Source organism: Caenorhabditis elegans, chromosome II (assembly GCF_000002985.6).
Source record: "Caenorhabditis elegans chromosome II".
NCBI classification, from domain to species: Eukaryota; Metazoa; Nematoda; class Chromadorea; order Rhabditida; family Rhabditidae; genus Caenorhabditis; species Caenorhabditis elegans.
This window is the reverse complement of record NC_003280.10, coordinates 6,884,002-6,908,881: the sequence shown is the minus strand read 5'-3', so window position 1 is coordinate 6,908,881 and position 24,880 is coordinate 6,884,002. Positions and strand designations below refer to the sequence as shown.

Here is a 24,880-nt window from a genome sequence, read left to right as displayed (position 1 = left end):
GTTCATCAGAACTTTGTCTTCTCACTCAGCATCTGCCATGAATCTACAATCAACTTTCCCTATCTTTTTTTATCATTGACATCAATAAGTGAATATTGTGTCCCCACAATTGTTTTCGCATATATTATACCCTTTTTTTTTTATTTACAGGTCTTCGTAGTTTTAATTTACATATTCATATAAAAATCGAACAATTCTATTATGAAAATCATCCGATATGGCGATATTTTCCCTACTGTCTTTTATGTGACAAATATTTATCGTTTTATCAATTTTATCACTGATAGTCTTTGATTATTGTTTGATCAAAAGCGTTCAACTTTTTTGTTAGCTTTTTTATTTCAGTTTTGTTTTTATAAATTATTGTGGTATAGGTTTCAAAGTTATTTTAAAGTTGAGTTCCAAAAAATCATTATGGAGGTTTTGCATGATTTAATAAAGAAATAACTAACTAGGGAACCGTCAGAAGGTGCCCATCAGACTTGCATATAAGACTTATGCCATTTGATAGTGCATGTCTTAAAACGGTTACTCTAGAATTTTAAGCGGCAAAACTCCAGAACCAAGCTCACGGCGGGATCTCAAAGATCCTGAAAATAGCACTTTAACGAAGCATTGGAGGGCCAATTTTCCAATTTCACTTTGGTAGCTCATATCTCCGAAGATAAATTTTTTACAGAAAAGTCATCAACTGATAAGTTGTTGATATTGTTGTAACAAACAAGTTTGTAGTTAAAGTTTTTTACCAAAAAAATTTTGTTTGAGATAAAAGCGCGTGAAGTGCGGCGACTGCTGTTGTTATTTTTATGCTGCTATTCCGTTTCTAATGATTTTCTCGCAAACAAAAATTTTTTGGTAAAAAACTTTAAACTACAAACTTGTTCTTTACAACAATATCAACAACTTTTTAGTTTATGACTTTTCTGTAAAAAAATTTATCTACGGAGATATGAGCTGCCAAAGTGAATATGGAAAATTGCTTCGTTAGTTCGTTAAAGTTCTTTCTTACAGTGCTATTTTAGGATCATTGAGAGCCCGCCGTGAGCTTGGTTCTGGAGTTTTGCCGCTAAAATTTCACAAGTAACCGTTTTAAGACATGCAATATCGAATGGAATAGGTCTCATATGCAAGTCCGATGGGCACCTTCTGACGGTTCCCTAGTAAGTTTATGAAATTGTATTAATTAAATTTGCAATTGTTGGAATAAGCTCTTTTTTTGTTAACTAGTATCTGAAATTGAACTGAAAAATGTTTCTACTTATTAATCAAGGATTACAACTTGACCATTTCCTCCTCTTATCTCAAATTAACGTATCATATTTTCCATCATGTTGCAAAAAATTGCGTTTCATTTTTTCTCCATCTTATCATATCTTGTTTCAATTTCCTTTATGTCTCCTTATGAATTTCATAAATATTTCCTGGTCACCTTTCCATCACACCAGGTCTCAACAATTATAAAAAACATGTTTCTACCGAGTGCACATGATGTGAAACTTTGAACAGATTATCCGGACACTGTCAGTATTGTTTTCCCTCAAAAAACTATTAAAATGTCCACTCTTCAATCTAAATTTTTATGTTATTTTAGGGTGACTACACCTACCAACAGGACATGTCCTCTTCTGACAAATTGTCTGCAGATGATGTTCTCAATACGTTGGGTTTGTTTTTTAATTGTATTATTTAACAAATGCTTTAGCTAAGTGTACAAACTTTTTAGAGAATGTCGTTGAAACTTAACTCTATAAATTTGAAGATTCAGTTTTTGTTCACATTGTAGAACAAAGTTTCATATTTTTCAAAAATTTCAGTCAACGTTTTAGTAAATTGCCAACTAATACTGATGAACACCAAAATCATTAACTACCTTTGTTCATCGCCTACTAGTTTAATTTTTTGCCCGTAAGAATTTCAAAAAAATGAAAAAAAGAATAAAGAGAAAGAGACTAGGCGTACATCACTTTCTGCGGACCAAATAACTTCCTAAACTCGCTAAGTTGCGTATCTTCAAACCGACGTATCTTGAAGAATACACATTTTAAAAACAAATGTTCAACTAACAAAATGTTTTAAAATATTTTTTCTTTCTTTTGCAATACTTCTTATTGCAAAACACTTATTATTTGCTGAGTTACACAGAGTCAAAGCCATTTTACCAAAAATCGCACAAAATTTTTGAAACCGTTCTGCCGTACCAGTCATAACCCTGCATTCATTGAATTTCAGGAGGAAAGTTTTGATGGATAGTAAGTGAAAAATATTTCTCCACATTTCCTCAATTATAAGTTTTTTCATATTTTTATTTTTTTGCCAAGTTACAGTCCGTTTTCTGAAAAAATCCAATTTCGCTCATAAAACTCTTCATATCCAACGTATCGACTTGAAATTTTGAAAAATGATCACTTTTTTGAGGTCTCTACAATGTCCTGAAAATCTTTCGAAAAATCCTGTTAATCTCCAAAATCGTCCTCCGCTCCGAAAAATGAAATCGGATGTTTGCCTTTCGGAAAATGACCAAAAAATTAAATTGGGATATTTGGGTCGAAAAAAATGTTTTTAGAATGCTGAGGACACGTTATTCACGAATTTCATGTCCATTTTCCATGAATTTTCGTTTTAAATGAACTGAATTAAAAACATAAAGCTAATTTGATTCTCACGTGACATTTATTCTTAGCAATTGAAAAACTGATCAAAAAATCCCAGTAGTTTTCAAGCGAAAAAAAAGTCACGTGAGAAGGAAAATAGGTGCATGTTTTAATTTCAGGTCGCTCCAAAGATGACATTGTCCAAAATGAACATGAAATTCGTAAAAAACGTGTTCTCAGCTTTCGAAATACATATTTTTCGACCCCATTATCCCAATTTCATTTTTTGTGGTTTTGCGAAAGGCAAACATCCGATTTCATTTTTCGGAGCGGAAGACGATTTTGGAGATTAACAGGGTTTTTTGAAAGATTTCTTAGGACATTGTAGAGACCTCAAAAAAGTGATCATTTTTCAAAATTTCAAGTCGATACGTTGGATATGAAAAGTTTTATGGGAAAAATTGGATTTTTTCAGAAAACGGCCTGTAACTTGGCTGAACATGAAAATATTGAAAAACTTATAATTGGTAAAATGTGTATAAATATTTTTCTCTTACTATCCATTAAAAACTTTTGTCTGAAATTTGATGGATTTTGGGTTATGACTGGTACAGCAGAAGAGTTCTCAAAAATTTTTGTGATTTTTGGTTAAATGGCTTTGACTCTGTGCAACTCAACAAGTACTAGGTATTTTGCAATGGAAAGTAATTCAGAAGAAATAAAAAATATTTTTAATCATTTTGTTGGTTGAACATTTGTTTTATAGAAGTGTATTTTTCAAAATACGCCAGTTTGAAGATACGCAATTTAGCCATTTTTGGAAGTTTTTTTGTCCGCGGAGCGTGATAGCAAATTTCTACTGGAAAGTGCTTTCAATCTTTTTGGTAACATTAGTTTTGGAAAAATAGGTTTTATAATCCATTACTTCCTGTTAAACTTATTTCTTTTTCAGATAAAAGCAATCGTCACATACTGACTTGCATTCTTGTATGTGGATTAGCATGGTCACCTCTTGCATTCACAGGACTTTGTCCATCTTTTGTTGTCAAAGCATCAGAAAATTCAAGTTTTATTGGAGTTGCTGATGAATTTGATTTAACAGGAGATGCCTCATGGCTTGCAGAAAGTACAACTACATTTTATATGGTTGGAAATATGATTGGAGGAATGTTCATTCCACCATTAGCTGATCATTACGGAAGGCTTCCTGTTTTTGTGGCAACGGTTTTGTTGATGGCAGTTGGTGGAATGATTTCAGCATTTTCAACATCAATTATGATGTTTTGTATAATGAGAATGATTCATGGGATATTTTATACAGTGAGTTTTACAGTTCAGAATTGATATACATAGGTTTGTTTTAAAGTTAGTTAAGGTTTTTGGAATTCGAAGCCAAGAAAGAGGTGGAGCTGCACAGAGATGTCAATTATAAACGACTTGGTTCCTTATATTTTTGAATTGATTTTCCTTGTATTTCTGGTAATAAGTAATAGGTCCTCTTGAAGTTTTAATTTTGAACACTCTTTCTAGTCGTGAGATTGTTGTGAGATTGTGAGATAGACCATGTTCTCTGAAAATCAAAATTAAAAGTTAAAACACTGTATTTTCAGGCTGCTGGTCTTGCTGGATGGGTATTAGGATACGAGAATACTCCACTTCGTCTCCGATTCTTCACTTCTGTATATTTTGGTGTAATGTGGGTTGTTGGTGCCTGTTTCCTTGGGCTTCTTGCCTATATTCTGCCTGATTGGAGATATCTCATGTTCTGCATTTCCGTTCCAAACATTTTCGTGGCTCTTCTCATTTATATGTAAGTTATCTGAACTTTTTCGAAATGTTTTATTTCAAAACATGAATATATTCCTTTTGAGGACCGTCCCAGAAAGTCTTCACTTTTTGGTATCCAGTCAGCAAAATGAGAAAATCGAAGCGTGGCTGGAAAAGATTCGAGGGCCTAAAGGAGATATTTCTGCATCAGATATTGTTGAGGATAGAGATGAAAATGGTTCAAGCTTCAAAACTTTGTGTCGGGAAATGTGGAAACATAAAATGTTTATAGTCTATGTTCTTGTTATGACATACATTTGGTAAGTTCTAATGGAATTAATAAAAATTTCAGAAAAACCTTTAAAACAACTTTATTCCAGGATCGTAGATACATTTATCTATTTTGGATTGGCATTTTACTCTACGAATTTGGCAGGAAACCTCTATTTGAATTTTGTGCTCATGAGTTTGGTCGAAGCTCCAGCTTACATTTTTTCTCCGATTTTCATGAACAAGTATGGAAGAAAAGTTTTGATTTCTGGAACACATATTATTGCTGGTCTCTCATTTTTGGGAATCGTGTTGTCTTCTGAAGCATGGCATATCCACTTTTGGCTTCTTGGAAAATTCGCCATTTCATGCTCATTCATGAGCATTTACATGTTTGCAAGTGAGGTGAGGAAAACTGGAAAACATTTTTCTTTGGATTTTAGAATCTATCAAAACTATCATTTTTCACATTGCCGGTTTTTTATTTTTCCAGCATAAAAATAGTTTTCATAAAAGTTTCCCCGTAAATTCATACCTAACTATAGTTTCCTATAGGCTTATAGGCAAACCGAATTCATGAAGATGTACCTACCATTGGATCTCACTAGTGACCGTAGAACTGAGAGTTTCTGTCAAATCGCATGGGGCAACGGGTTACTGTAACTCGTGCCCATTTACAGGCCGATATTGTATGATATTGTTACCCTAAAAATCTTAGCAGCAATTGTTCTTTTTTTTTTGAAAAGTAATATGCAAAAGCAGCCCGTAAATTGAAACCAGTTACAGTAATTCGTTGTCAGCGTGGCGAGACCCATGCGCGTAGAATTCTCATGTTTAGACGTCTACATAATATTTGAATTTATAATGTTTGACTAATCAAAAATAAAAATTTACAAATTTTATGAAATCATTTTTTAGATCTTCCCAACAGACGGTCGTAACAAGTGTATTGGATTCTGTGAGACACTTTCAAGATTTGGAGGAATGCTTTCACCATATTTATCCCATTTGGTACGTTCTGAATAGTATTGTATGTAGAACTAAATAATATTAAAATATTTTCCAGACTGCTGTTCATGCTCTTGCACCTGCTATAACATTATCATTAATAGCTGTATCTGGTGGTCTATTAACACTTATTCTTCCTGAAACACTAAATACAAAACTTCCATCGACGATAGCTGAAACTGCAAGCCGGAGACAATTGATTGATGATAAAAGTGATTCAAGTTCAAACTGATCGATATTGGTGCTATTCCCTAACGGGTCAAATTTTAATATTTTGTTGTGATAAAATTTGGACAAAATTGTGATCTTACAAGATTCTTTATGAAACTTTATGAAACAAAAACCAGCATAATTGATTGTTGAAATTAAAAGCGAATAAATAATTTTTTACACAAAAATCACATTAGACATTAGCACCGGAAATCGGAACAATGTTGCATCCAAGAAGTCCTGGACCCGACCACTTTTTTGGGCAAATTTCAAGACGAACTGGGCGGTTCTCGCGAATGACAGTTACCCGAATGATCTTCTGAAATAATTATATTAATTGTAATTTTATACTGATTAAACTAACGTCTTCACTTTGCTTAGTTATCTGTGCAACTTCTTGCATATCGTTAAAGTTTCCATGATGAAGATTTCCATATTGAATAATCAAATCGTCTTTTCTGAAACCTCCAATATCCGCAGGCGATAACTCAACGACAGATGAAATTTTGACAAATGGTTCATTCGAAGTTCTGTGAACTGGCTTTTCCTCGGATGTGGCAGTTTGTCCCGAAACTTCTTTATTCTCGTTTTCCATTTCAACAACAATTTTCTCCGTTAACGCTGCTCGATCATTTCTGCAAAACAAGAAATTAAGCATTGAAAGAAAATAATCAAATAATAAGAACCTGAGACAAATCAGATCATGCCTAGCATGACGAACAGCATAGACATCAATTGTATTCAGGGGATATCCTTCTGCATCAAGAAGTGGCGAATCCATAGTGCTGTTATTCTGAAATTTAAATTGTATTTCTTCTTCATAAATTTCGACGTATGTCTCCGCCACTTACCGTCTCCAGAACTAGCATAAGTTCTTTAATTTTTCCATCGAGTTCGTCGCGTTGTTGAAGAAGTTCTTTTGCTTTTGAATGATGGTCCATCTGAACAGATTTCAAATTAATTCTCATGAAAATCGAATCTAATATGAAAATATTTAATCGCAATTTTTTGCAGTAAGTATTGAGCAAAAATTAATTTTTCTCCAAATCATTCGGTATTCGTCGCCAAAGATTGCATTTAAAAATATGTCGTTTTCATCTTTAGACACACAAGTACAAAAAAATTGCAAATTAATATTTTCACATCAGAATTGCCTGAATTCATCGTGCAAAAATATCGAACAAAAATATCGATCGATACACAAAGACAAAAACTTTCAAAAGTAATGATTAATGAAAGGATATTTTTCAGAAAGTTTATTGATGCAATTTAAAATTTTACCAAAAAATAAGTTGATTTGTGTTGAATCACAGAACAATTTACTACCGTTCGGTGAGGCAAATAACAAAAATGAGAACAAAAAAAAAAGGAAAATGAGTGGCATATTATGAAAACGTTTGTTTAAAATTGAAATTTGGCTATTCTAATCGAGTAATGAATATCAATATCCATCAAAACGACCTCTGCCTCTTCCTCCTCTGAATCCACCGCCTCGTGGTGGATATGGCCCATAACGATCACTTCCATGCAATCCACCTCGGTATGACTCTCGACGGAAACCTGAATCACCATAGCCTCGACCACGTCCACGGAATGACGGAGATGCTGAAAATATTAATTATTTTATGGTTAACAACAAACGAATCTTACGTCTATGTGCAGGCTGAATGAATCCTTCTTTTCTCTCTCCATCTCCACCTTCTTCATATCGGGGCGGTTCACCGCCACTACCATCCCATCGGCGAGGAGTAGCGTATGCCCATTTTACAATGAATGGAGCCTGAAATATACATTTAACTTCACACCGCAATATTATTTTTCAATATACTCACACTTCCATATGGACTATTCACTGGAGTATGATTAACAAGAGCCAGAACTTCGTTAGCAATCTCGACAGTTTCAAATTCAGCAGTTCCGGCGGCTGATCGTTCATTTCTTGATGGGAAGATGTCGATTTTTACTGGTTTGTGCTCAGTTTTTTCAGCCATCAAATCGAGCAGAGCTTGTTCATCCATAGTTCCAGGAGCATTGAACCAATGAAGTGTATTTGTTGGGAAAATGATACGATTCTTGGCAGCGAGCTCAGGAGTGGAAAATCTCTGATTTCGAGATGAAGAGTAGTCCTTGAAAGATGGTGAACCATCGGGAAGAAGGAATGGATCACGAAGATGATGAACACATTCTTGATGACTTGGTTTGAATTCCAATGTTAGCCCAAACAATGCTGATCCTTGCAAGAAATCAAGAACATTTTGTCGCTCTTCTGGAGTTCCCAATTCAATTATTCCAGTTTCAGTTTTTGTGCGCATGAAGCTGATCTAAAATATAAACGTGTAAATAATAGACTCTTGAAGAACTTACCCGGAGGACGTTTCCATATTGACAAAGAATATTGAATAGCATGTCACAATTGATCTTTCCGTGTTCGAGACCATAGATCATCATCACACATCCCTGTATATTTAAAAAAAATCATAAAAATGCCATAAAGGTATCGAAACATACTGGACCTCCACCCGCCGGCTGAGCATATCCTCTGTCTTCATAGTCATCACGATAACGAGACGGTGGTGGATGTGGTGGTCCTCCACGATCACCACCGTAATAGTCTGAATGACCTCCTCCGCGTGAAGAATATCCATATGAAGATGGAGCTTGATAGTCATGACGATCGTAATGATTCCGATCGTCTTCATATGGACGTCTATCTGAATAAAGTAAATTATTAGAAAATGGACATCGTTTGAAACTGACAGTGATCGTCCGGTTTTGCAGGAATCAATGTCTTTCGTCCGGTATCTTGGAATGATTCGTCTGAAACGGGGATTCAATTTGGCTGAAAGGTCGCGCACGTTTTTCGAAATATTCTTTCCGGTTACTATGTTTTGTATGGGGTTTTTGTGCAAAATTGTAATTGTTTAGCAATGAAATGTTCTGTTTCTTGTGGTGAAATATAATATTTTTCAGGTTAAAAATTATATTGATGTTATTTTTTCATTAAAATTTTGAGTTGCTTATGTTTTATGCGTTTCTGATTGTCTCTGATTTCTGTTGTGTATCTGTTTGCGTGTTGTTTTCCAATACGACAGACACAACAAGACAGGCAATCATAGGGAACCAGTTCATTAAAAACGGATTAAGTCGGAATAGCGCAGATAGTAACGGATCAGGAGAAAACCAACTATCTGGAAGAGTGAAGTCTCGTTGATCTTTGTCCTGACGTTGAACACGAACTCGATCCGGCTGCAATATAAATTTATAGATTTATAGCACATAAAACTGCTTAACTAACCTTGGCAAATTCAACTTTAAGAGTACAACAACCAGAATAGATATCAGCTCCATTCATTGCGTGTTTCGCTGCTTTCGCAACTTCCATGCTTTCAAATTCAACTAAGGCTTGAACTACAGTTGGCTTGTGCATTACAGCAACACGAAGCACCTTTCCTTGTGCATTAGAAATCTGGTAGATGACATCGGCATCGATGGGATATTGAGCATTTAGAACTGTTACAACCAAGACTTTGTTTGGAGTTGCTGACTCGAATCCCATTCGCTCGATACATTGAGATGTTGAGTAATTGAATAGAGCACCCTGAAAATGAATGAATAATGAAGAATTTTTTTAATGAACATTCGACATTTCAGGTTTAAAGGTTATCGTTTACTGGTGGTTTTTAACTTTGAAACAATTATCGATATTTCTTGTTTTTTTAAGGAAAAAACTATAATTTAACATTTATTTTTGCGAACGAAATTTCTGAAATTTGACAAACGGTGTTTTTGAAAAGAAAACGCAAAAAAATGGAAAAATTGTCGATAACAAAACTATTTAGCGAAATTATTTTTTGATAATTCATTATACTAGTTACAAATAAATTTCTATTAATTTTTACCTGCCCACCGACGTTGATTTGGTTTGATGTGGCGAAATTAACGCATGCTTTCGCTCCTTCAATATCCTCAAACTCAACAAGAGCCATTCGAGAATGCGGTATGCATGTTGCATATGCAACTGGTCCAAAATTACTGAGAGCTTCGAGAAGATCGGCCTCGGTTACCTGAAAATATATAAAATAATTTTTGTTGGTTTTCGGTTTAATTACTTTTTGATGAAGATTTCGAACGTGGACCACTATCGATGGATTTGGATTTGTTGGGTCCGCATTATCATCTCGACGATAGCGCTTCGGTCCGTCGAATCTGCAAAGTTAATTTTAATTAAATGGCGCGAAGATTAAAAAACAACTAACCCGTGATGATATCCGCCTCTTCCTTGCATTGTCGCCGGCGGCTACTGAAACAATTAACTTTTATGGGAAGAAAATTATCAAAGAAACAGCGGATTCAAGGAAAGGAAAAGTAAAAAGTCAGTGGCTGAAAATAATAAGTTCTGCTACATTAGTAAAAAGAGCGAGAAAAATGTTAATCTACAGATTTTTTACTTTAAAAGAAATCGAGTGGTAAACAATGCGCAAATACGTAAAAGCGGAGTGTCGTTACTCTCCAGAAGAGCGCGACTATAAAAATGATATATTTACCAATTTTTCTTATTAATTTACAAATATTTAAACGGAAATCAAATTTTTTGTTGTTTAATGAAAACAATTCCAAACATTATACATTGTTAACTATATAGTTTCAAATAAAATTAATAAAGTTTTCAATAGAATAGAGGTTTCCGATTTTTGTGGACGTTTCTAAATACTGATGGTGTTAAAAATAAACTTTTCGAAATGTGACAGCAAAAAATGAGAAAAAATAAGCTTCCCATGCCGGGAATCGAACCCGGGCCGCGTGGGTGAAAACCACGAATCCTAACCACTAGACCACATGGGATCTGTCAAGACCGGTCTGAGAGAGCAGAGATAAGCGAGTGAGTTTATGAGAGAAATAAATAATGATTACGAAGCGACATTTTTTGGTTTTTATAAAAAATAAAAGACTGGTCTATTACCCAGACGCGAATTTTGCTGTTTTTTTAATAAACGAGAAGTCGAGATAAATGCAGGGAGAAAAAGTTTGAAGCTACAGTAACCTTTAAAGGCGCATGCTTTTTCAGTTAACACAAATTTGTCGTGGTGAGACCCGATACCGTATTTTTTGCAAATCACCAAATGGAGCGTCTGGGTTATAAAAAAAGAAGCAAAAATTTAGTAGTTCGCTCAATTAACAGTACAAGCTGAATTTAAAACTATTGTGTTATTTTTTCAACAATACGCATTAAAGATTATAAATCAAAAATGTCAGTCGAATGCTCCTTCCATGCCTTTCTTGTCTACTCATTTCTCTATATCACTCATCATATTATGTACTCTCTCAATTATGAACAGTATCTCACAACCATGTCATTTATTGCCTATCTTTCCATACTATAAGTACCAAATATTGATACACTACCAATTTTGGAATTTTTCTGGCGTTTCAAAAGAAAAATCTTTTTTATATTTATGTTTCATCCTCTTAAAAATTAATAATATTTATAATTACAGCAGGGAATTATGTCCACTGGGATTCGTCGGCGACATGCCGATGAAAAGAAGAATATTTTGGAAAAGGAGAGTTTGCAAAATGACGAGACACAGAGAGAAATGGAGAAAGATATCAGCTTATTGAGGTTTAGACGAAAAATGAACGAGAATTTCAAAAAATATAAACTTTTAGGCCAGCTCACTGGAATTTCATTGGCTTATTTTTTTTGGTACTCATAATTGGAACAACTTTCTTGCACAAATGTTTGCCAGAACCAAAAGATCCAAATCAAGGTGAGTTTTTTAATGAAAAAAAAAGATTCGGTTGATAGAACAGTCTGAAAATTAATTTTGAAAATATTTGGTCTACAGAAGAAACTCAATTCTCGGAAAAAAGAGCCGTCAAAGTGCTACAAGAGCTATCAGATTATGGATGGAAACCAGCGGGAAGTTACAATTGCGAAGAATTGACAAGAAATAGAATATTAAAAGAGCTGAATGATATAAGAAGTCAAAATCAAAATGTGGAGAATTTGAGATTTGATATAGACACACAATATGTATCTGGATGTTTTGATATTCCAGCACATGACACTGAAGGAATGAATATTTGTTATAGAAATGTAGGTTTTTTTTTAAATAAAAATAATATTCAGAGCCAATTTAATTTAATGTTACTACTTGTAGGTCTCAAATGTGATGGCCAGACTTGGAAAAGGAGAAAAGAAGGATAAAATTTCAGTTTTGCTGAACTGTCATTATGATAGTTGGCCAACTAGTAATGGTAAGTTACACTATAGAATTCAATAATGATCACACCAATATAAAATTTCAGCTGGAAGTGACGATCTATCATCATGTGCTCTAATGCTGGAACTTATTCGTCTTTACTCAAAAAATCCACATTTGCTGAACCACGATGTCATTTTCCTGTTCAACGGAGCTGAAGAATCATCACTTCTAGCTGCTCATGGATTCATCACTCAACATTCATGGAGACATGAGATCAGAGCATTTATCAACTTAGAAGCAAGTGGATCTGGTGGTCGTGAATTGCTTTTCCAAGCTGGTCCTGCGAATCAATGGCTTCTGAACTCGTACCTCGAAGCGGCAATTCATCCACATTGTAGTGTAATTGGACAAGAAGTATGTTTCTATGCATCCAATTTAATAATCATATTTGTAATAGGTCTTCCAATCTGGCGTCTATCCAGGAGACACTGATTTCCGAATCTTTAGAGATCATGGAAGAGTTCCTGGTCTGGATTTGGCATTCGTTCAAAATGGATACTGGTGGCATACAGAGTTTGATACTGCCGAACGGATAACAAAAGGATCATTACAAAGGGCAGGAGAGAATGTATATTCGACTTTGAATCATCTCTTGAAAAGTCCATACTTGGAAAAACCAGCAGAGTATGCTGACAGGAAGACTGTATTTTTCGATTTTCTAGGTTGGTTTTAGTTTCAAAATTATAAAATGTGAACTGATCGTAACAATTTCAGGATTGTTCGTAATAATCTATCCACTCTCCATTGCACATTTGGTGAATATGCTGACAATATGTACAGTAATCGCTCTCATGTCACATCGCTTCTACTCAAAAACATTCATAACTTTTCTGGCTCTTCGCGACTACGTACTCACAATTCTGACGATTGCCCTTGTACTCAAGGCCATGACTTTTATGTCACTCTTCACATATGGAGCGCTCCGATGGTACACAAGACACTGGCTCGCTTTAGTCGCATATGGACTTCCCAGTGTCTGGGCTGGTATTTCAGTTCAAGGACTTTTGACAGCTAGATTGGCTCCAAAAGCTCGAGAAGAGTATGGATCTACATTGGAATTAATTCATCTCACATTGATCTCAGGAATTCTTCTAGCTTTCACTTATTATGATATAGCCAGTGGTTTCTTATTTGCTCTTCTTCTCGTTCCAGCGATCAAATCAATTATCACATACTTCGGAGCATGGCCGACTTGTCCAACTTTCAATACAATTCTCACTTTGATATTAAGTTTTCCTGGGTGTGCAATGGCTATTTACACAACGGAGATGCTTTTATCAATTTTCATTCCAATCATGGGAAGAAGCTCTTACAATCCAGAGCCAGCTGTGTCGTTCTTTGTTGCTTTTTCAGCTGGGTGTATCGTTTTGTCATTGGTGAGAAAAAGCAAAAGATTGATACGAAAAAATTATAAATTAACGTTTTCAGGGAGGACTAGTTGCGAAAAGTAGAAACTCCCGTTCAAGTAATGAAGCTGGCCTTCTTGAACTCATTTACAACATTCTCGGGGTCTTACTTGTCACATTGACCATTTTATACGTATTCTCAAGTTTCTGGCCATCTCCATACAGATTTGATAATGTTTATCCAACAGCAAAACGAACTCAATTTTTCGTAAGTGTTTTTGGTTTCTTGATTCTAACTACGTTTTTCTATCATTTTCAGCATGTCAATCAAATGCTTTATGATAGAAACGGTCAAATTTCGGTAAATGATACAAGATTTTATGCAATTTCGCATGATTATCGCGGAGCAGAAGATATTCCGTTTGTCAAAAAAGATCCAGAATACACAGGGCTTCAATGTCATTATGAAAATAACCCATGGTGTGAAACTCCGTTCTTGTTCCCAACGAAGGGTAGACTGAATGAAAGAAATATTCGTGTGAGATCTGTAGACGAACGCTTGAAGTTCAAACATCCCGTGAAAATATTGGGAATATCTAAAAGGCACGGAGTAGATTCAAAAGATGGAAAAGGAAACATCGAGTATAGCTTCTCAGTAATTGGTAATTTTAGCGTTTTTGCCAAAAATTAAAACTAATGATTACAGGTACTGGACAAATATCTGTTTACATTATTCCTGACACTACTTGGCTGATCACAAATACTTCCGTAACTCAACCAAAAACACCACAAGAGAACATGTTTTTATACTACACTTGCTCTACTCCGAATAATATTTGCGAATGGATGTTCAAAGTGACAATAAAGGTAATTTCTCGCAGTAAAATACACAATCTCATTCTAAATTTATAGAAAACAACTCAAACGCCGTCAGATGATAAACCACTTTTAATCGGAATTTCCAGTCATTATCTACATGGTCCTGAAATGCAATCAGAATCAATAAAAAACATGATCGCCAAGATTCAAGAAAATCGAGTGAATAGCCCCGAATGGACCGTAACGGCTAGCGCTTGGAATGTGGATCAAGTCTATAAATACTTCTAATACTAAACTGTTTCGTACTAATTAAATAGGCTCCACTAGAAAATACGTAGTTTTTTCCTCAATTACATCATATCTGTGCCAATCTACGGAGAAGTCATTCAATAAGATAACTTGGCATTAATAAAAATTTTTAAATTGAATTAATTATCAAAGAAGTTATGATAAAATAAAGAAAGAAAAATAAAAAAAAACGGTTAAAATTAACAAAAAAAAATCTTCAAATTGAAGTCCGTAAATACCTCATACTTGACGCAAAATTGCAGACGATTACTGTAGCACTCGTTTCGAGACGCCGTTTTGTGAAATTTCTTCCGGTTTTCTCAATTTTGCTTTGTTTCCGACAGTTTTTGTTTTTAAAATAAGTTATTTTGATTGAAATTCGTTAAAAAACAACATTTCATACAGTCCGCAAGGTTTTATTATTCAAAGATTCAAGGAAAAATACTTCCCGTACGATGTTTTGTCAAATTTTCAAAAATTTCCTCTCAAACAATGTTCTCCCGCAGAAATTTCGCGTTAACGTTTAACATGTTCTCACAGACAATTCAACTTTCTTCTCATTCACTTTTTCACTGATTAGGGGTTTAACTTTTCGGCACAGCACTGGTAGCAATTTTTGATTTTCGTTTTTTCGTGACCAGATTTCTCGAAACATAATTCATTGACTCAATTATTGCAGAAATGCCTAACAACTCCAAACATAAGAAAAAACAACAGAGACGTCAACAAGAAGCCCAAAAAAAGAGCCGAGCGAAACAAATTGAGACAGATAAGAAAAATGATGAATTCTTAGATACCGAGCTTGATGTAATGTATTTAACATGATATTTTCTTTTCATAATTATTATATAGGAGGTATCACCGTTGGTTATTGACGACGACATGACGGAATTCAAAAATATGCCGAAAGTTGAACTTCATGCCCACTTATCTGGAAGTTTGTCTCCAGAAACAATCAAATTGATCATGGAAAGCGATGAAACGAGAGCTGAAGAAATCATGAAGAAATATAAACTCGAAAAACCAGAAAATATGACAGGGTCAGTTTCATAATTCAAATGTTAAATTTTAAATTTTTCGATTCCAGTGTCTTCGATTGCTTTCCGGTAATTCACGCAATTCTCCGTAAACCAGAAGCGATCAGAATAGTGAGGAGAGCATTTTTAATAAAGCTAATATAATTGATTTTCAGGCGATTCGTCAAACAATCAAGGAATTTGAAGAAGATAATTGTGTCTATCTTGAGCTTCGCACATCACCAAAAGAAACCGATTTCATGACATACGAAGACTATCTGCAAGTTTGTATTGAATGTAAATTCATGAAAAAATGAGAAAGAAAAATAAATTAACTTATTTCAGCGTTTGAAGCGGCCAAACATGAATTCCCGAGAATTAAAACATTTTTAATTGTGAGTCTCGACAGGAGGATGCCTTTTGAAACTGCTGCACACATTCTAGGCCTCATTGGTGAAGCCCAACAACGTATTTTCAATATTCAGTGTTATTTTAATGATTAATTTTGTTAAAGGAACCAATGTCATCGTGGGAGTGGAATTAAGTGGAGATCCTCATCTTGACGGTAGACGTCTTCTCAAACTATTTGTTGCTGCTCGTCGTTTTCATGGATTGGGAATTACAATTCATTTAGCAGAAGTTCTACAAAATATGGCTGATGTTGAGGATTATCTCAATTTGCGACCGGATAGAATTGGGCATGGAACATTTCTTCATACAGATCCATATACTGAATACTTGACGAATAAGTATAAAATTCCTTTGGGTGAGAACTTAATTCAATTACATTTGATTTTTCTGTTTTTTTTAGAAATCTGCCTCTCATCAAACGTGTATTCAAAGACAACTACTAACTACAGGAATTCACATTTCAACTATTGGAGGAAACGCGGCGTACCCGTGTTCATTTGTGTAATTATTTATTTAGCTGTTTCAAAACTAAAAATTTTATTTTCAGACTGATGACAAGGGAGTCATTCCGGGAGCCACACTGACAGAGGAGTATTACAAAGCAGCGATTACGTTTGATTTGAGCACGGAAGAATTGATCGGAATAAATCAAGATGCATTATTGAATTCTTTTGCCTACAAGTACAACGTAACCGATTTAACTGAGACGTTCCGCAAAATCAATAACAACGTACTGGATTAAGGAGTTTTCTACTTGAATTTATCTCTCAAATGCTTTCATATCATCTGCTTTTCTCTTTTTAAAATCATACTTTGCTCGATCAGAAAACCCTCGAATGCGACAGTTGACGCAGCGAAATCCCAACGCGTGACAGCCACACTACAGTTTTGTGTGGGTTCTTTGATCGAGTTTTCTTACTCTCCTCTTTTCATTTTTCCTTCCGAGTACTTTGATCACACCTATACGGTTTTACTCACATTTGTCAAGTTGGACATTTTACATATTCTGTGCCATTGCGTGAAGGTGCTTGCACTTGTTTTTTTCTCTAAACTTGTGCTGGTGTGGCGCCTGAATAGTCAGTCAGCATTTATTTTATTGAAAGAAAAATCTATGTCCAAATTTCGTTGTATTTCTATTATCATCTTGTATTTTAACATTCAATAAGAGGATTCCAATATTTGTATTTTTATTGAATAATATACAAGTTTTTTACCGTTCAAAAATTCGGTGAATATTTACTGCTCTTTCTCTATTTCTCATCTCATCATGCTCTTTTTCTCCTCTCTCTCTCTCTCTTGGTTTTCAACAAAAACACCGCCTACAGCGTTAACATCGTCACTGCGTCTTCAGCAATAGAGATTCAAATTCAACATGAAAGAAAAAGAGAACGACAGCGCCAAGACCAGCGACATGACCGCCCGTCTCTCCCAACATTCTCCCATTTTGCTTCGTTCAATAGGCCCAGCGCACTGTTCTCTGCTCAGTCACCACCACGTGCCTGACGATTGAGCGTTTTCTGTTCGATGCTTTGAGCTGTTTCGGCCGCTCCTCCCCTTCTCACAAACTTCTGACCCAGTCCCTCAGCACTCGACCACGTTGTTTTGCAGCAATCGGTTGTACCCCCAATCTGCCCTTCTCCGATTTTCCCCTGCTCTTCTTTTAGATGTCACGTAGGCTTTCAAATCAGAAACTTTTATTCATTTTTAAAACTCAGCGCCAGATTATTACTATTTTTAAGTAACTAGTTTGCCACTACCTAGACCGAATTATTTCGTTTTCGCCAATACTTAATTCGAATCAAAAAACCAATTCGGGACTGGTTTTTGATTCATTATTTTCTCTATCAATAGAAATCAAATCTACAGGAAATTGACTATTCGTGTGCAGTTTCTACTTCTTCTGCTTTAAAAATAATTGTTTAACAGCAAAGAACAAAATCATCAAAACACTTATCGACGCGGTTTTATCGACAATTGTTTGTTCTTTTCTGTTTTTCTCCTATTTCATAAAATTTATTTTTTTCCAAATGCCAAACCTCTCACAGTTTATTTACTTCATTTATCAAAAATATACCGAAAAGCGGTCAACAGTTACGAAAGTGTTGATTTTGGGAAAAAATCGAGATATTCTTTTTAATGGTAATCTAAAATTTGCATTACAATTAAGATAAATGCACACGTAGAGCTTGTTCGTCTAGTCGCCAGACATCAAAATTAAATTTTCCTGATTACTATTTTGCCAGGCAATCTTTTTGCAAACCTTTTCCAATTTTGATCCAGTACGAAAAGTGCAAGGACTCATAAACTAAGTGATTTTCAATTTTCTACTATTTTTGATTTTCGACTCCATTTTCTTCAATTTTTGTCCGCTCAGCTTTTTTCTGAACACTAAATTGATAAGACTATTCCATGATCATGCCACTTTATCATTTCTCCTGTTTCCGTCTTTATTTATTTTATTTTAACTTATTAATTTTAAATTTTTCCAGAATGCTTTCTCGGCTTACATCTCGCTCCCTCGGAACCTCGGCTGCGTGCTCAAGAACAGCTGGTATCTTCAGAGATGAAAGAGAAGTAGCATTCCCAATCGCTGGAAAGTCACCAAAGGTTGTATCGTTGGCTGAAGCAACACGCGATATCAAAAGTGGAGACAATGTATTCGTTCACGGAATCGCTGCCACACCAACCCCACTTCTTCAAAGTCTTTCGGAGCATGCTGTCGCCAACAACTTGAACAAGATTAAGCTTCATCACTTGCACTTGGAAGGAGCTACACCATGGACCGCCGAAGGAGTCAGAGGTGAGCATTTACACGAAAATGAAGATAAACGAACTTTGTTAACTAGCACGCCACTTGTTCTTCGATTTGTAATCGATTTTAAAACATTGAAAAAATAAGTAATGTTCTTTTTGTCACGTAGCTACTTTTAATACACCTAATTTATTTAAAAATATCAATTTACAACACTTATTATTAAATTATATTTCAGATAGAATCAGATCAAACTCCCTTTTCACCGGACACAATTTGAGAGCCTGCGTCAATAACGGAATCGCTGACTTCAATTCATGCTTCTTGTACGAAGTTCCACTTTTGTTCCGCAAGGGAGCCATCAAGCTCAATGCTTCCCTCATCCAGGTCTCACCACCAGATGCATTCGGATTCTGCTCTTTGGGAACTTCAGTTGATACCGCTCGTGCTGCAGTAACAAACTCTCCATTGATTATCGGTAATTTCTAAAGTTTATTTGCAAACAATTACCTCATTCTATTTAGCAATGGTCAATAAGAATATGCCACGCACATTCGGAGATGGAGTGATCCACGTTTCACACATTGACTATCTTGTCAATGAGGCTGACGGATTCGAGCTTCATCAACGTAATATTGGTCCACAAAATGACCAAGAGAAGAAGATTGGAAAGATCATTGCAGAAAATCTTGTTGATAATGGAGCTACTCTTCAAATGGGTTAGAAAACTGGTCATTATTAAACATTTTAATAATATTATTTTCAGGTATCGGAGCTGTCCCAGATGCTGCTCTTTCTGCTCTCAGCAACCACAAAGATCTTGGAATCCACACTGAAATGTTCTCAGATGGAGTTCTTGATTTGATCGAGAAAAATGCAATTACCAATGCCAAAAAAGCTATCCATCCAGGAAAACTCGTTGTATCATTCGTTTACGGATCGACCAAGCTCTACGACTACCTCAACGATAATCCATTGATCGAGTTTGGAGATGTTAACTGGGTCAATGATCCAGCTGTTGTTCGCAAAAATCCTAAAGTCACTGCCATCAACTCTGCCGTCGAGATTGATTTGACCGGACAAGTTGTGTCCGATTCAGTTGGAAAACGATTCTTGTCTGGATTTGGAGGACAAGTTGATTTTATCCGTGGAGCAGCAATTGGAAACGATGGTCTCGGAAAGCCAATTATTGCACTTCCATCAATTTCAAAGAAGGGACAGAGCAAGATTGTTCCAACAATCAACGAAGGAGCTGGAGTTGTTACTTCCCGTGCTCATGTTCACTATGTCGTTACCGAATATGGAATTGCTCAACTTTGGGGCAAGAATATGCGTCAACGTGCCTACGAATTGATCAAAATCTCTCATCCAAGTCAGCGTGAATCTCTCGACAAGGCTGCATTCGACCGCTTGAAGGTGATGCCATCCGCCGACTAAATATATTTAACATTTCTCTATTGCTTCGGGTCTCTTGTAAATCCTTCTCCCCAATTTGTAGGATGTATTTTCAATCTGATGTTATTCTTTTTATGCCTTTTGAAAATTCATTTGTATATTTTTAATAGCAATAAATGTATGAATGGTTTCTCTTTATTCCATAGAATTTTGGCATTGGTTCGAGCTGTGAGTGAGACAAACAACTTCCAAATGGAAAATGTAAAAGGAATGATAAGAAAAAGTAATAAAAACAAACCGATAAAAGACTGAAAACTCCATAGTTCGATGAGTTAGAAGCATTACATTTTTAATTATTTTTTATTTCTCAACCGAAATTTACTGAAGCGAAGTGTTTCCCAGACGCGAAAATTTGAGATTTTTGCTCCGAAATTACGGTAACCGGTCTCAAAACGACAATATTTTGTTGAATGCACATATTTATGTACGCGCCTTTAGAGATTACTGTGACTTCAAACTTCCGATTCTGCAGAAGTTTCATCATTTTTTATTTTTTTATCGATAAAATTATATTTATTTGAATAACTATAACAATAAAAACGAAATAATTTTAACAAAACACGAGAAAAACTGCAAGATCGAAAAAAAATCACCGCATCAACGAAATTACAGTACTCCTTAAAGCGTACCTTTTTGCGTTACACCCAAGAATTTCAACTTTACGATGTAAAATAGCTTTTACATAAATACCAGATCTCACATATTTTGAAATCAAATTCCAAATAGTTTTTAAAGATTCCAGGAACTTTTGGGTTTTTGAAAATGATCATCAGATATTTCTTTGCCAAAAGAAGGCTTAATATGGCTACATATAGTCCCTTTAAGACTACACTATAGCATACTGATTCTATATTTCTAAATCTCTCAATTTCACATTATCTCTCGTTATGACCTTATGGGAGGTGATAAGAAAACGATGAGATGATGAACTGAACACAGACAATTTGGTTGCCTGCGCACCTACTCGTATTCAAAAATGGCAGTTTTTTCAAAGCTTCAATTACTTGGACAAGCAATTCCTCCAAAACAATATGCACCTGGAGTGGTTGGAATGCTTGCAGTTTTTGCATTGATTAAGTTATACAAACAGGATATCAGGTAAATACATTTCTTATCAATCCAACTAAATCGATATGAATCTCTATCAAACTACAATTTGATCAGATTGGAAAGTTCATTTTTAACGATTATAAGCTTCAAAACGATCTTAATTCCGAATGCCAGATAAAATAAAAACATAGACTTATTTATTAAAAGTGATCCTATGTTTTTGGAAATCACCCCTAACATGATTTTTGTTTTTAACAACATTAAAAATTACTGGTTTCAGTGGGAACCTTTCTGAAATATTACTCAAGATGGGTCATTTGTATTTAAAGATTTTAGAGCTTTTGAAATACGACGTAAATGTATATAAAAGTCCAAATTTGTAAGAAACCTGGCAAATTGCCAAAACTGTAAGTTTTGAGAAATCAAAAATATTTCCGAGTTTTTTTTTACTAAATATCTATGTAAATTAAAAAATATCAGCCAAAAAATTCTAAAGTAAAAAGCTTGCAACAAACCCAATATTTCAGAGGAACAAAACACTTGGTTGCAAAAACGAAGAAAGATGGCTCAAAAGGGCAAAAAGCTCATGTTGATGGAGTTTTTCTGGGCAAACTGGCAAGAATTCTGAAAATTTTGATACCTGGCTTCTTTTCGAAGGAATCATTTTATCTTATTCTCATTGCAGTTTCTCTTCTTTGTCGTACTTATGCAGATGTTTACATGATTATTACATCGACAAAGATTGAAGCGTAGGTTTTTGAACTTTGAATTAAAATATAAATTATCAAGAATTCAAAGAAAGTTTTCAGTTCAATCATTGACCGTAACCCGCTTCTTTTCGCTCTTGAAGCATTCAAATACGTTCTGAATCTGCCAGCAATCTCCGTGACAAATGCTATTCTGAAATTCGGAATTGCTGAATTGAAACTTCGTTTCCGTGAAAGATTGTCCACTCATTTGTATTCACAATATCTTAAGTAAGAGTTTAAATTGATTTTTGTTCTGGAAAATTGAAAATAATTACAGAGGATTCACATTCTACAAAATGTCAAATTTGGATACTCGAATTCAGAATGCTGATCAACTTTTGACTCAAGACGTCGATAGATTCTGTGATGGAATTGTTGAATTGTACTCAAATCTTTCAAAGGTATGAAGAAAATTATTACACGGAGGATTTCTTTTCAAGAGTAATGGGAAAGTAAGCCGGCAGGGAGGCAGACATTCTGTACCGGCTTGGAAGGCTATTAACGATTCTATGTTCAGTTGGAATAAATTATAGTCACATTAAATCGGAAAAAATACAGTTATACAGTTTCATAACTGAAACACAAACGTAGTTGTATAACAAACTAGATCCAACTCCTAAATTTTTAAAATTAAAATTTAATTTCAGCCAATCCTCGACGTATTCCTGTACCTATTCCGTCTTGGAACATCACTTGGATTCTCTTCTCCATCAATTCTTTTCTCTTATCTCCTTTTCACTGGAGTTGGGCTGACTTATCTCAGACGACCAGTAAGTTTCCTGAAAATAAAATTTGTCACAAAGGTTGAAACTTCAGATTGGAAGACTTACGGTAGAAGAACAAGCTTTAGAAGGAGAATACAGATATGTAAACTCTCGTCTCATTATGAACAGTGAAGAAATTGCATTCTATCAAGGAAACCAAAGTGAGAAGGAGACGATTATGAGCACATTTGCCAGTCTTGTTCAACATCTCAGAAAGATTATTCTTTTCCGGTAATATAATTTTAGAATTTTCAGAAAACCGTAAAAACCTCTCACTTCCAGATTCTCTATTGGATTCGTTGACAATATAGTTGCAAAATATCTTGCAACTGTCGTTGGATGGTATGCAGTTGGAAGTTCATTCTTCGATAAACAACACAAACCATTCATCGGAATGTCACGTAACCAGTTAATGCAAGAATACTATAATTCTGGTCGAATGATGTATAAAATGGCTGAAGCACTTGGAAGATTGGCACTTGCTGGAAGAGATATGACTAGATTAAGTGGATTTACCAGTAGAGTTGATACACTTTTGAATGTTTTGGATGATGTGAATAGTGGTAACTATAAGAGAACAATGGTTGGAGAAAAAGAAGAATCTTCTGCATTGATCAAGAGTGAATTAGTTGCTGGATCAGGAAATTTACGTGTTCAAGACAATGTTATCAGGTTTGATAATGTACCATTGGTTACCCCAAATGGAGATGTGCTCATTGAAAGACTTAACTTCGAAGTTCCATCTGGTACAAATGTATTGGTTTGTGGACCAAATGGATGTGGAAAGAGCTCTCTATTCCGTGTCCTTGGAGAACTTTGGCCACTTTTCGGTGGAACTTTGACAAAACCTGCAAAAGGAAAATTATTCTACGTACCACAGAGGCCATACATGACACTTGGAACTCTCAGAGATCAAATTATTTATCCAGATAGACCACTTGACATGATTAGAAAAGGTGTTAGTGATTCGGATTTAGAGCAAATGTTAGAAAATGTTCAATTAACACATATTCTTGAAAGAGAAGGTGGATGGTCTGCAGTTCAAGACTGGATGGATGTACTGTCAGGAGGAGAGAAACAAAGGATTGCGGTAATTTTTTAGAATTTGAAATAAAAGCTAGAGTTAAACATATTCAGATGGCTCGATTGTTTTACCACAAACCACAATTTGCAATTTTGGATGAATGTACTTCTGCAGTTAGTGTTGATGTTGAAGGTATGTTTATGAAAAAATAAAATAAAATGATTCACTATCTTATCGAAAAAAGTAGTTGAATTTCCTGATCATAGTTTTTTGACATACACAACGAATTATCAACCATGACATTAACTTTGTACGGAAATTGAACATAACTTTTTTTTATATCATAAAAATGCCCATTAAAAGTAAGATCTGTCTATTCAGCTAGCCTTTTTCCCGAAAAAAGTCACCGATAAGATGGTTTTTCTATTGAAAAAAAAACACTAGAAATTAATGTTTATCAAAGAGTTTGAAAAGAAGTTTTTTGGTAATTGAAAAAAAAACGTTACGATCGAAATCTAGACTGTTTATCAATGGTAATTAGACAGTCTTTTTTGGAAAAAAGACCTTTATCAAATTTTAATACCATAAAAAACTTTAGCCGCTCTAAAGGACAAAGTCGAAAAATCTGTAAAGTTTTGAGATTGAAAACATGCGAACACCTAACTGGATCTTGATGGTACAGGCACTTCTTCAGGCATAAAGGCCTGCCTCGTGCCTACCATCAATTTCCTGTTTAATGTAATACACTCATATAGGCACTAGACAGGCGTACGTCCCCTACTAGGCAGAAAATCTGATTTTAAATCCAAATTTTTCAGGAGCCATGTACCGTCTTTGCCGCGAAAAAAACATCACATTATTCACAGTTTCTCACCGAAAAAGTCTGTGGAAATATCATGAATATTCACTTTACATGGATGGACGTGGATCATATCGTTTCGAACAAATTGATGATCAATCTGATCAATTTGGATCTTAATTTCTTTTTAGTTACTACTGTCTCAAAAGCTGGTAAAAAATGAATAAATTTATTTGAATAAATAAGTTTTAATTAATGATGCCAGTTACTCGAGTATCCGGTCCAAGCAGCAGAC

The 24,880-nt window shown here is 35.0% G+C and overlaps 7 protein-coding genes and 5 non-coding genes across 15 annotated transcripts; 7 read left to right on the top strand and 5 right to left on the bottom strand.

The window, feature by feature from the left end:
- Positions 1–1,124: 1,124 nt before the first annotated feature.
- On the top strand, positions 1,125–6,036 carry B0252.3 (the record flags this gene model as incomplete). 3 transcript variants are annotated; one of them, NM_001026717.6, is made up of 8 exons in its annotated part: positions 1,125–1,160; positions 1,592–1,664; positions 3,544–3,911; positions 4,202–4,401; positions 4,463–4,678; positions 4,739–5,033; positions 5,547–5,639; positions 5,695–5,868. In NM_001026717.6, 8 exons carry the CDS (start codon positions 1,125–1,127, stop codon positions 5,866–5,868), a joined length of 1,455 nt encoding a protein of 484 aa, NP_001021888.1. The 3 variants fall into 3 exon arrangements, with proteins under 3 accessions (NP_001021888.1, NP_001367331.1, NP_001021889.1); NM_001381468.2 differs by lacking the exon at positions 1,125–1,160 and adding an exon at positions 1,381–1,520 and having other exon boundaries at positions 5,695–6,036; NM_001026718.5 differs by lacking the exon at positions 1,125–1,160.
- psmd-9 (putative 26S proteasome non-ATPase regulatory subunit 9) lies at positions 5,936–6,787 on the bottom strand (the record flags this gene model as incomplete). Its single annotated transcript, NM_001393109.2, has 4 exons — positions 5,936–6,165; positions 6,211–6,481; positions 6,533–6,639; positions 6,698–6,787. 4 exons carry the CDS (start codon positions 6,785–6,787, stop codon positions 6,040–6,042), a joined length of 594 nt encoding a protein of 197 aa, NP_001379558.1. The 3' UTR covers positions 5,936–6,039.
- A 304-nt stretch (positions 6,788–7,091) lies between these two features.
- On the bottom strand, positions 7,092–10,146 carry hrpl-1 (RRM domain-containing protein; the record flags this gene model as incomplete). 2 transcript variants are annotated; one of them, NM_001444154.1, is made up of 11 exons in its annotated part: positions 7,092–7,451; positions 7,497–7,626; positions 7,679–8,167; positions 8,211–8,303; positions 8,355–8,557; positions 8,604–8,663; positions 9,032–9,092; positions 9,142–9,444; positions 9,746–9,910; positions 9,956–10,052; positions 10,103–10,146. In NM_001444154.1, 11 exons carry the CDS (start codon positions 10,129–10,131, stop codon positions 7,288–7,290), a joined length of 1,794 nt encoding a protein of 597 aa, NP_001431067.1. In that variant the 3' UTR covers positions 7,092–7,287. The 2 variants fall into 2 exon arrangements, with proteins under 2 accessions (NP_001431067.1, NP_495412.1); NM_063011.6 differs by lacking the exons at positions 7,092–7,451; positions 7,497–7,626; positions 8,604–8,663 and having other exon boundaries at positions 8,112–8,303; positions 10,103–10,131.
- On the bottom strand, positions 8,607–8,627 carry 21ur-12059. The gene has a single exon (NR_051298.1).
- A 449-nt stretch (positions 10,147–10,595) lies between the features above and the next one.
- Positions 10,596–10,695, top strand: C44B7.15. Its single transcript, NR_051297.1, has one exon. It is a non-coding gene; the product is annotated as an Unclassified non-coding RNA C44B7.15 (non-coding RNA).
- Positions 10,617–10,688, bottom strand: C44B7.t1. The gene has a single exon. It is a non-coding gene; the product is annotated as a tRNA-Glu (tRNA).
- A 646-nt stretch (positions 10,696–11,341) lies between the features above and the next one.
- C44B7.11 (Putative endoplasmic reticulum metallopeptidase 1-B) lies at positions 11,342–14,705 on the top strand. The gene is made up of 11 exons (NM_063009.8): positions 11,342–11,466; positions 11,514–11,614; positions 11,693–11,943; positions 12,008–12,104; positions 12,156–12,466; positions 12,510–12,774; positions 12,827–13,488; positions 13,541–13,726; positions 13,778–14,120; positions 14,165–14,325; positions 14,371–14,705. The coding sequence occupies exons 1-11, from the start codon at positions 11,351–11,353 to the stop codon at positions 14,563–14,565; spliced, it is 2,688 nt and encodes an 895-aa protein (NP_495410.4). The 5' UTR covers positions 11,342–11,350; the 3' UTR covers positions 14,566–14,705.
- Positions 14,706–14,889: 184 nt separating this feature from the next.
- Positions 14,890–14,910, top strand: 21ur-13828. The gene has a single exon (NR_051296.1).
- A 332-nt stretch (positions 14,911–15,242) lies between these two features.
- Positions 15,243–17,230, top strand: adal-1 (Adenosine deaminase-like protein). Its single transcript, NM_182155.5, has 8 exons — positions 15,243–15,372; positions 15,418–15,605; positions 15,653–15,713; positions 15,758–15,878; positions 15,927–16,049; positions 16,096–16,347; positions 16,393–16,493; positions 16,540–17,230. The coding sequence occupies exons 1-8, from the start codon at positions 15,247–15,249 to the stop codon at positions 16,732–16,734; spliced, it is 1,167 nt and encodes a 388-aa protein (NP_871955.2). The 5' UTR covers positions 15,243–15,246; the 3' UTR covers positions 16,735–17,230.
- A 1,251-nt stretch (positions 17,231–18,481) lies between these two features.
- acer-1 (Acetyl-CoA hydrolase) lies at positions 18,482–20,329 on the top strand. The gene is made up of 4 exons (NM_063008.8): positions 18,482–18,792; positions 18,983–19,222; positions 19,269–19,463; positions 19,511–20,329. Exons 1-4 carry the CDS (start codon positions 18,483–18,485, stop codon positions 20,179–20,181), a joined length of 1,416 nt encoding a protein of 471 aa, NP_495409.3. The 5' UTR covers position 18,482; the 3' UTR covers positions 20,182–20,329.
- Positions 20,330–21,076: 747 nt separating this feature from the next.
- Positions 21,077–24,842, top strand: pmp-2 (Peroxisomal Membrane Protein related). Its single transcript, NM_063007.5, has 9 exons — positions 21,077–21,297; positions 21,777–21,998; positions 22,059–22,226; positions 22,276–22,399; positions 22,646–22,768; positions 22,815–22,993; positions 23,045–23,852; positions 23,900–23,978; positions 24,605–24,842. The coding sequence occupies exons 1-9, from the start codon at positions 21,176–21,178 to the stop codon at positions 24,763–24,765; spliced, it is 1,986 nt and encodes a 661-aa protein (NP_495408.1). The 5' UTR covers positions 21,077–21,175; the 3' UTR covers positions 24,766–24,842.
- Positions 22,494–22,643, bottom strand: C44B7.20. The gene has a single exon (NR_051295.1). It is a non-coding gene; the product is annotated as an Unclassified non-coding RNA C44B7.20 (non-coding RNA).
- Positions 24,843–24,880: the final 38 nt, after the last annotated feature.

What these genes read in the sequence shown, in the direction of transcription:
- adal-1 (NM_182155.5), top strand. Translation starts at nt 15,247, where the DNA reads ATGCCTAACAACTCCAAACATAAGAAAAAACAACAGAGACGTCAACAA. An exon ending in TCTTAGATACCGAGCTTGAT is followed by an intron (nt 15,373 to 15,417) that starts GTAATGTATTTA and finishes ATTATTATATAG; the next exon opens with GAGGTATCACCGTTGGTTAT. An exon ending in AACCAGAAGCGATCAGAATA is followed by an intron (nt 15,714 to 15,757) that starts GTGAGGAGAGCA and finishes ATTGATTTTCAG; the next exon opens with GCGATTCGTCAAACAATCAA.
- pmp-2 (NM_063007.5), top strand. Translation starts at nt 21,176, where the DNA reads ATGGCAGTTTTTTCAAAGCTTCAATTACTTGGACAAGCAATTCCTCCA. An exon ending in TGTACTCAAATCTTTCAAAG is followed by an intron (nt 22,400 to 22,645) that starts GTATGAAGAAAA and finishes ATTTAATTTCAG; the next exon opens with CCAATCCTCGACGTATTCCT. An exon ending in AGAAAGATTATTCTTTTCCG is followed by an intron (nt 22,994 to 23,044) that starts GTAATATAATTT and finishes TCTCACTTCCAG; the next exon opens with ATTCTCTATTGGATTCGTTG.
- acer-1 (NM_063008.8), top strand. Translation starts at nt 18,483, where the DNA reads ATGCTTTCTCGGCTTACATCTCGCTCCCTCGGAACCTCGGCTGCGTGC. An exon ending in GACCGCCGAAGGAGTCAGAG is followed by an intron (nt 18,793 to 18,982) that starts GTGAGCATTTAC and finishes ATTATATTTCAG; the next exon opens with ATAGAATCAGATCAAACTCC. An exon ending in AAACTCTCCATTGATTATCG is followed by an intron (nt 19,223 to 19,268) that starts GTAATTTCTAAA and finishes CATTCTATTTAG; the next exon opens with CAATGGTCAATAAGAATATG.
- C44B7.11 (NM_063009.8), top strand. Translation starts at nt 11,351, where the DNA reads ATGTCCACTGGGATTCGTCGGCGACATGCCGATGAAAAGAAGAATATT. An exon ending in ACCAAAAGATCCAAATCAAG is followed by an intron (nt 11,615 to 11,692) that starts GTGAGTTTTTTA and finishes TTTGGTCTACAG; the next exon opens with AAGAAACTCAATTCTCGGAA. An exon ending in TGAATATTTGTTATAGAAAT is followed by an intron (nt 11,944 to 12,007) that starts GTAGGTTTTTTT and finishes TACTACTTGTAG; the next exon opens with GTCTCAAATGTGATGGCCAG.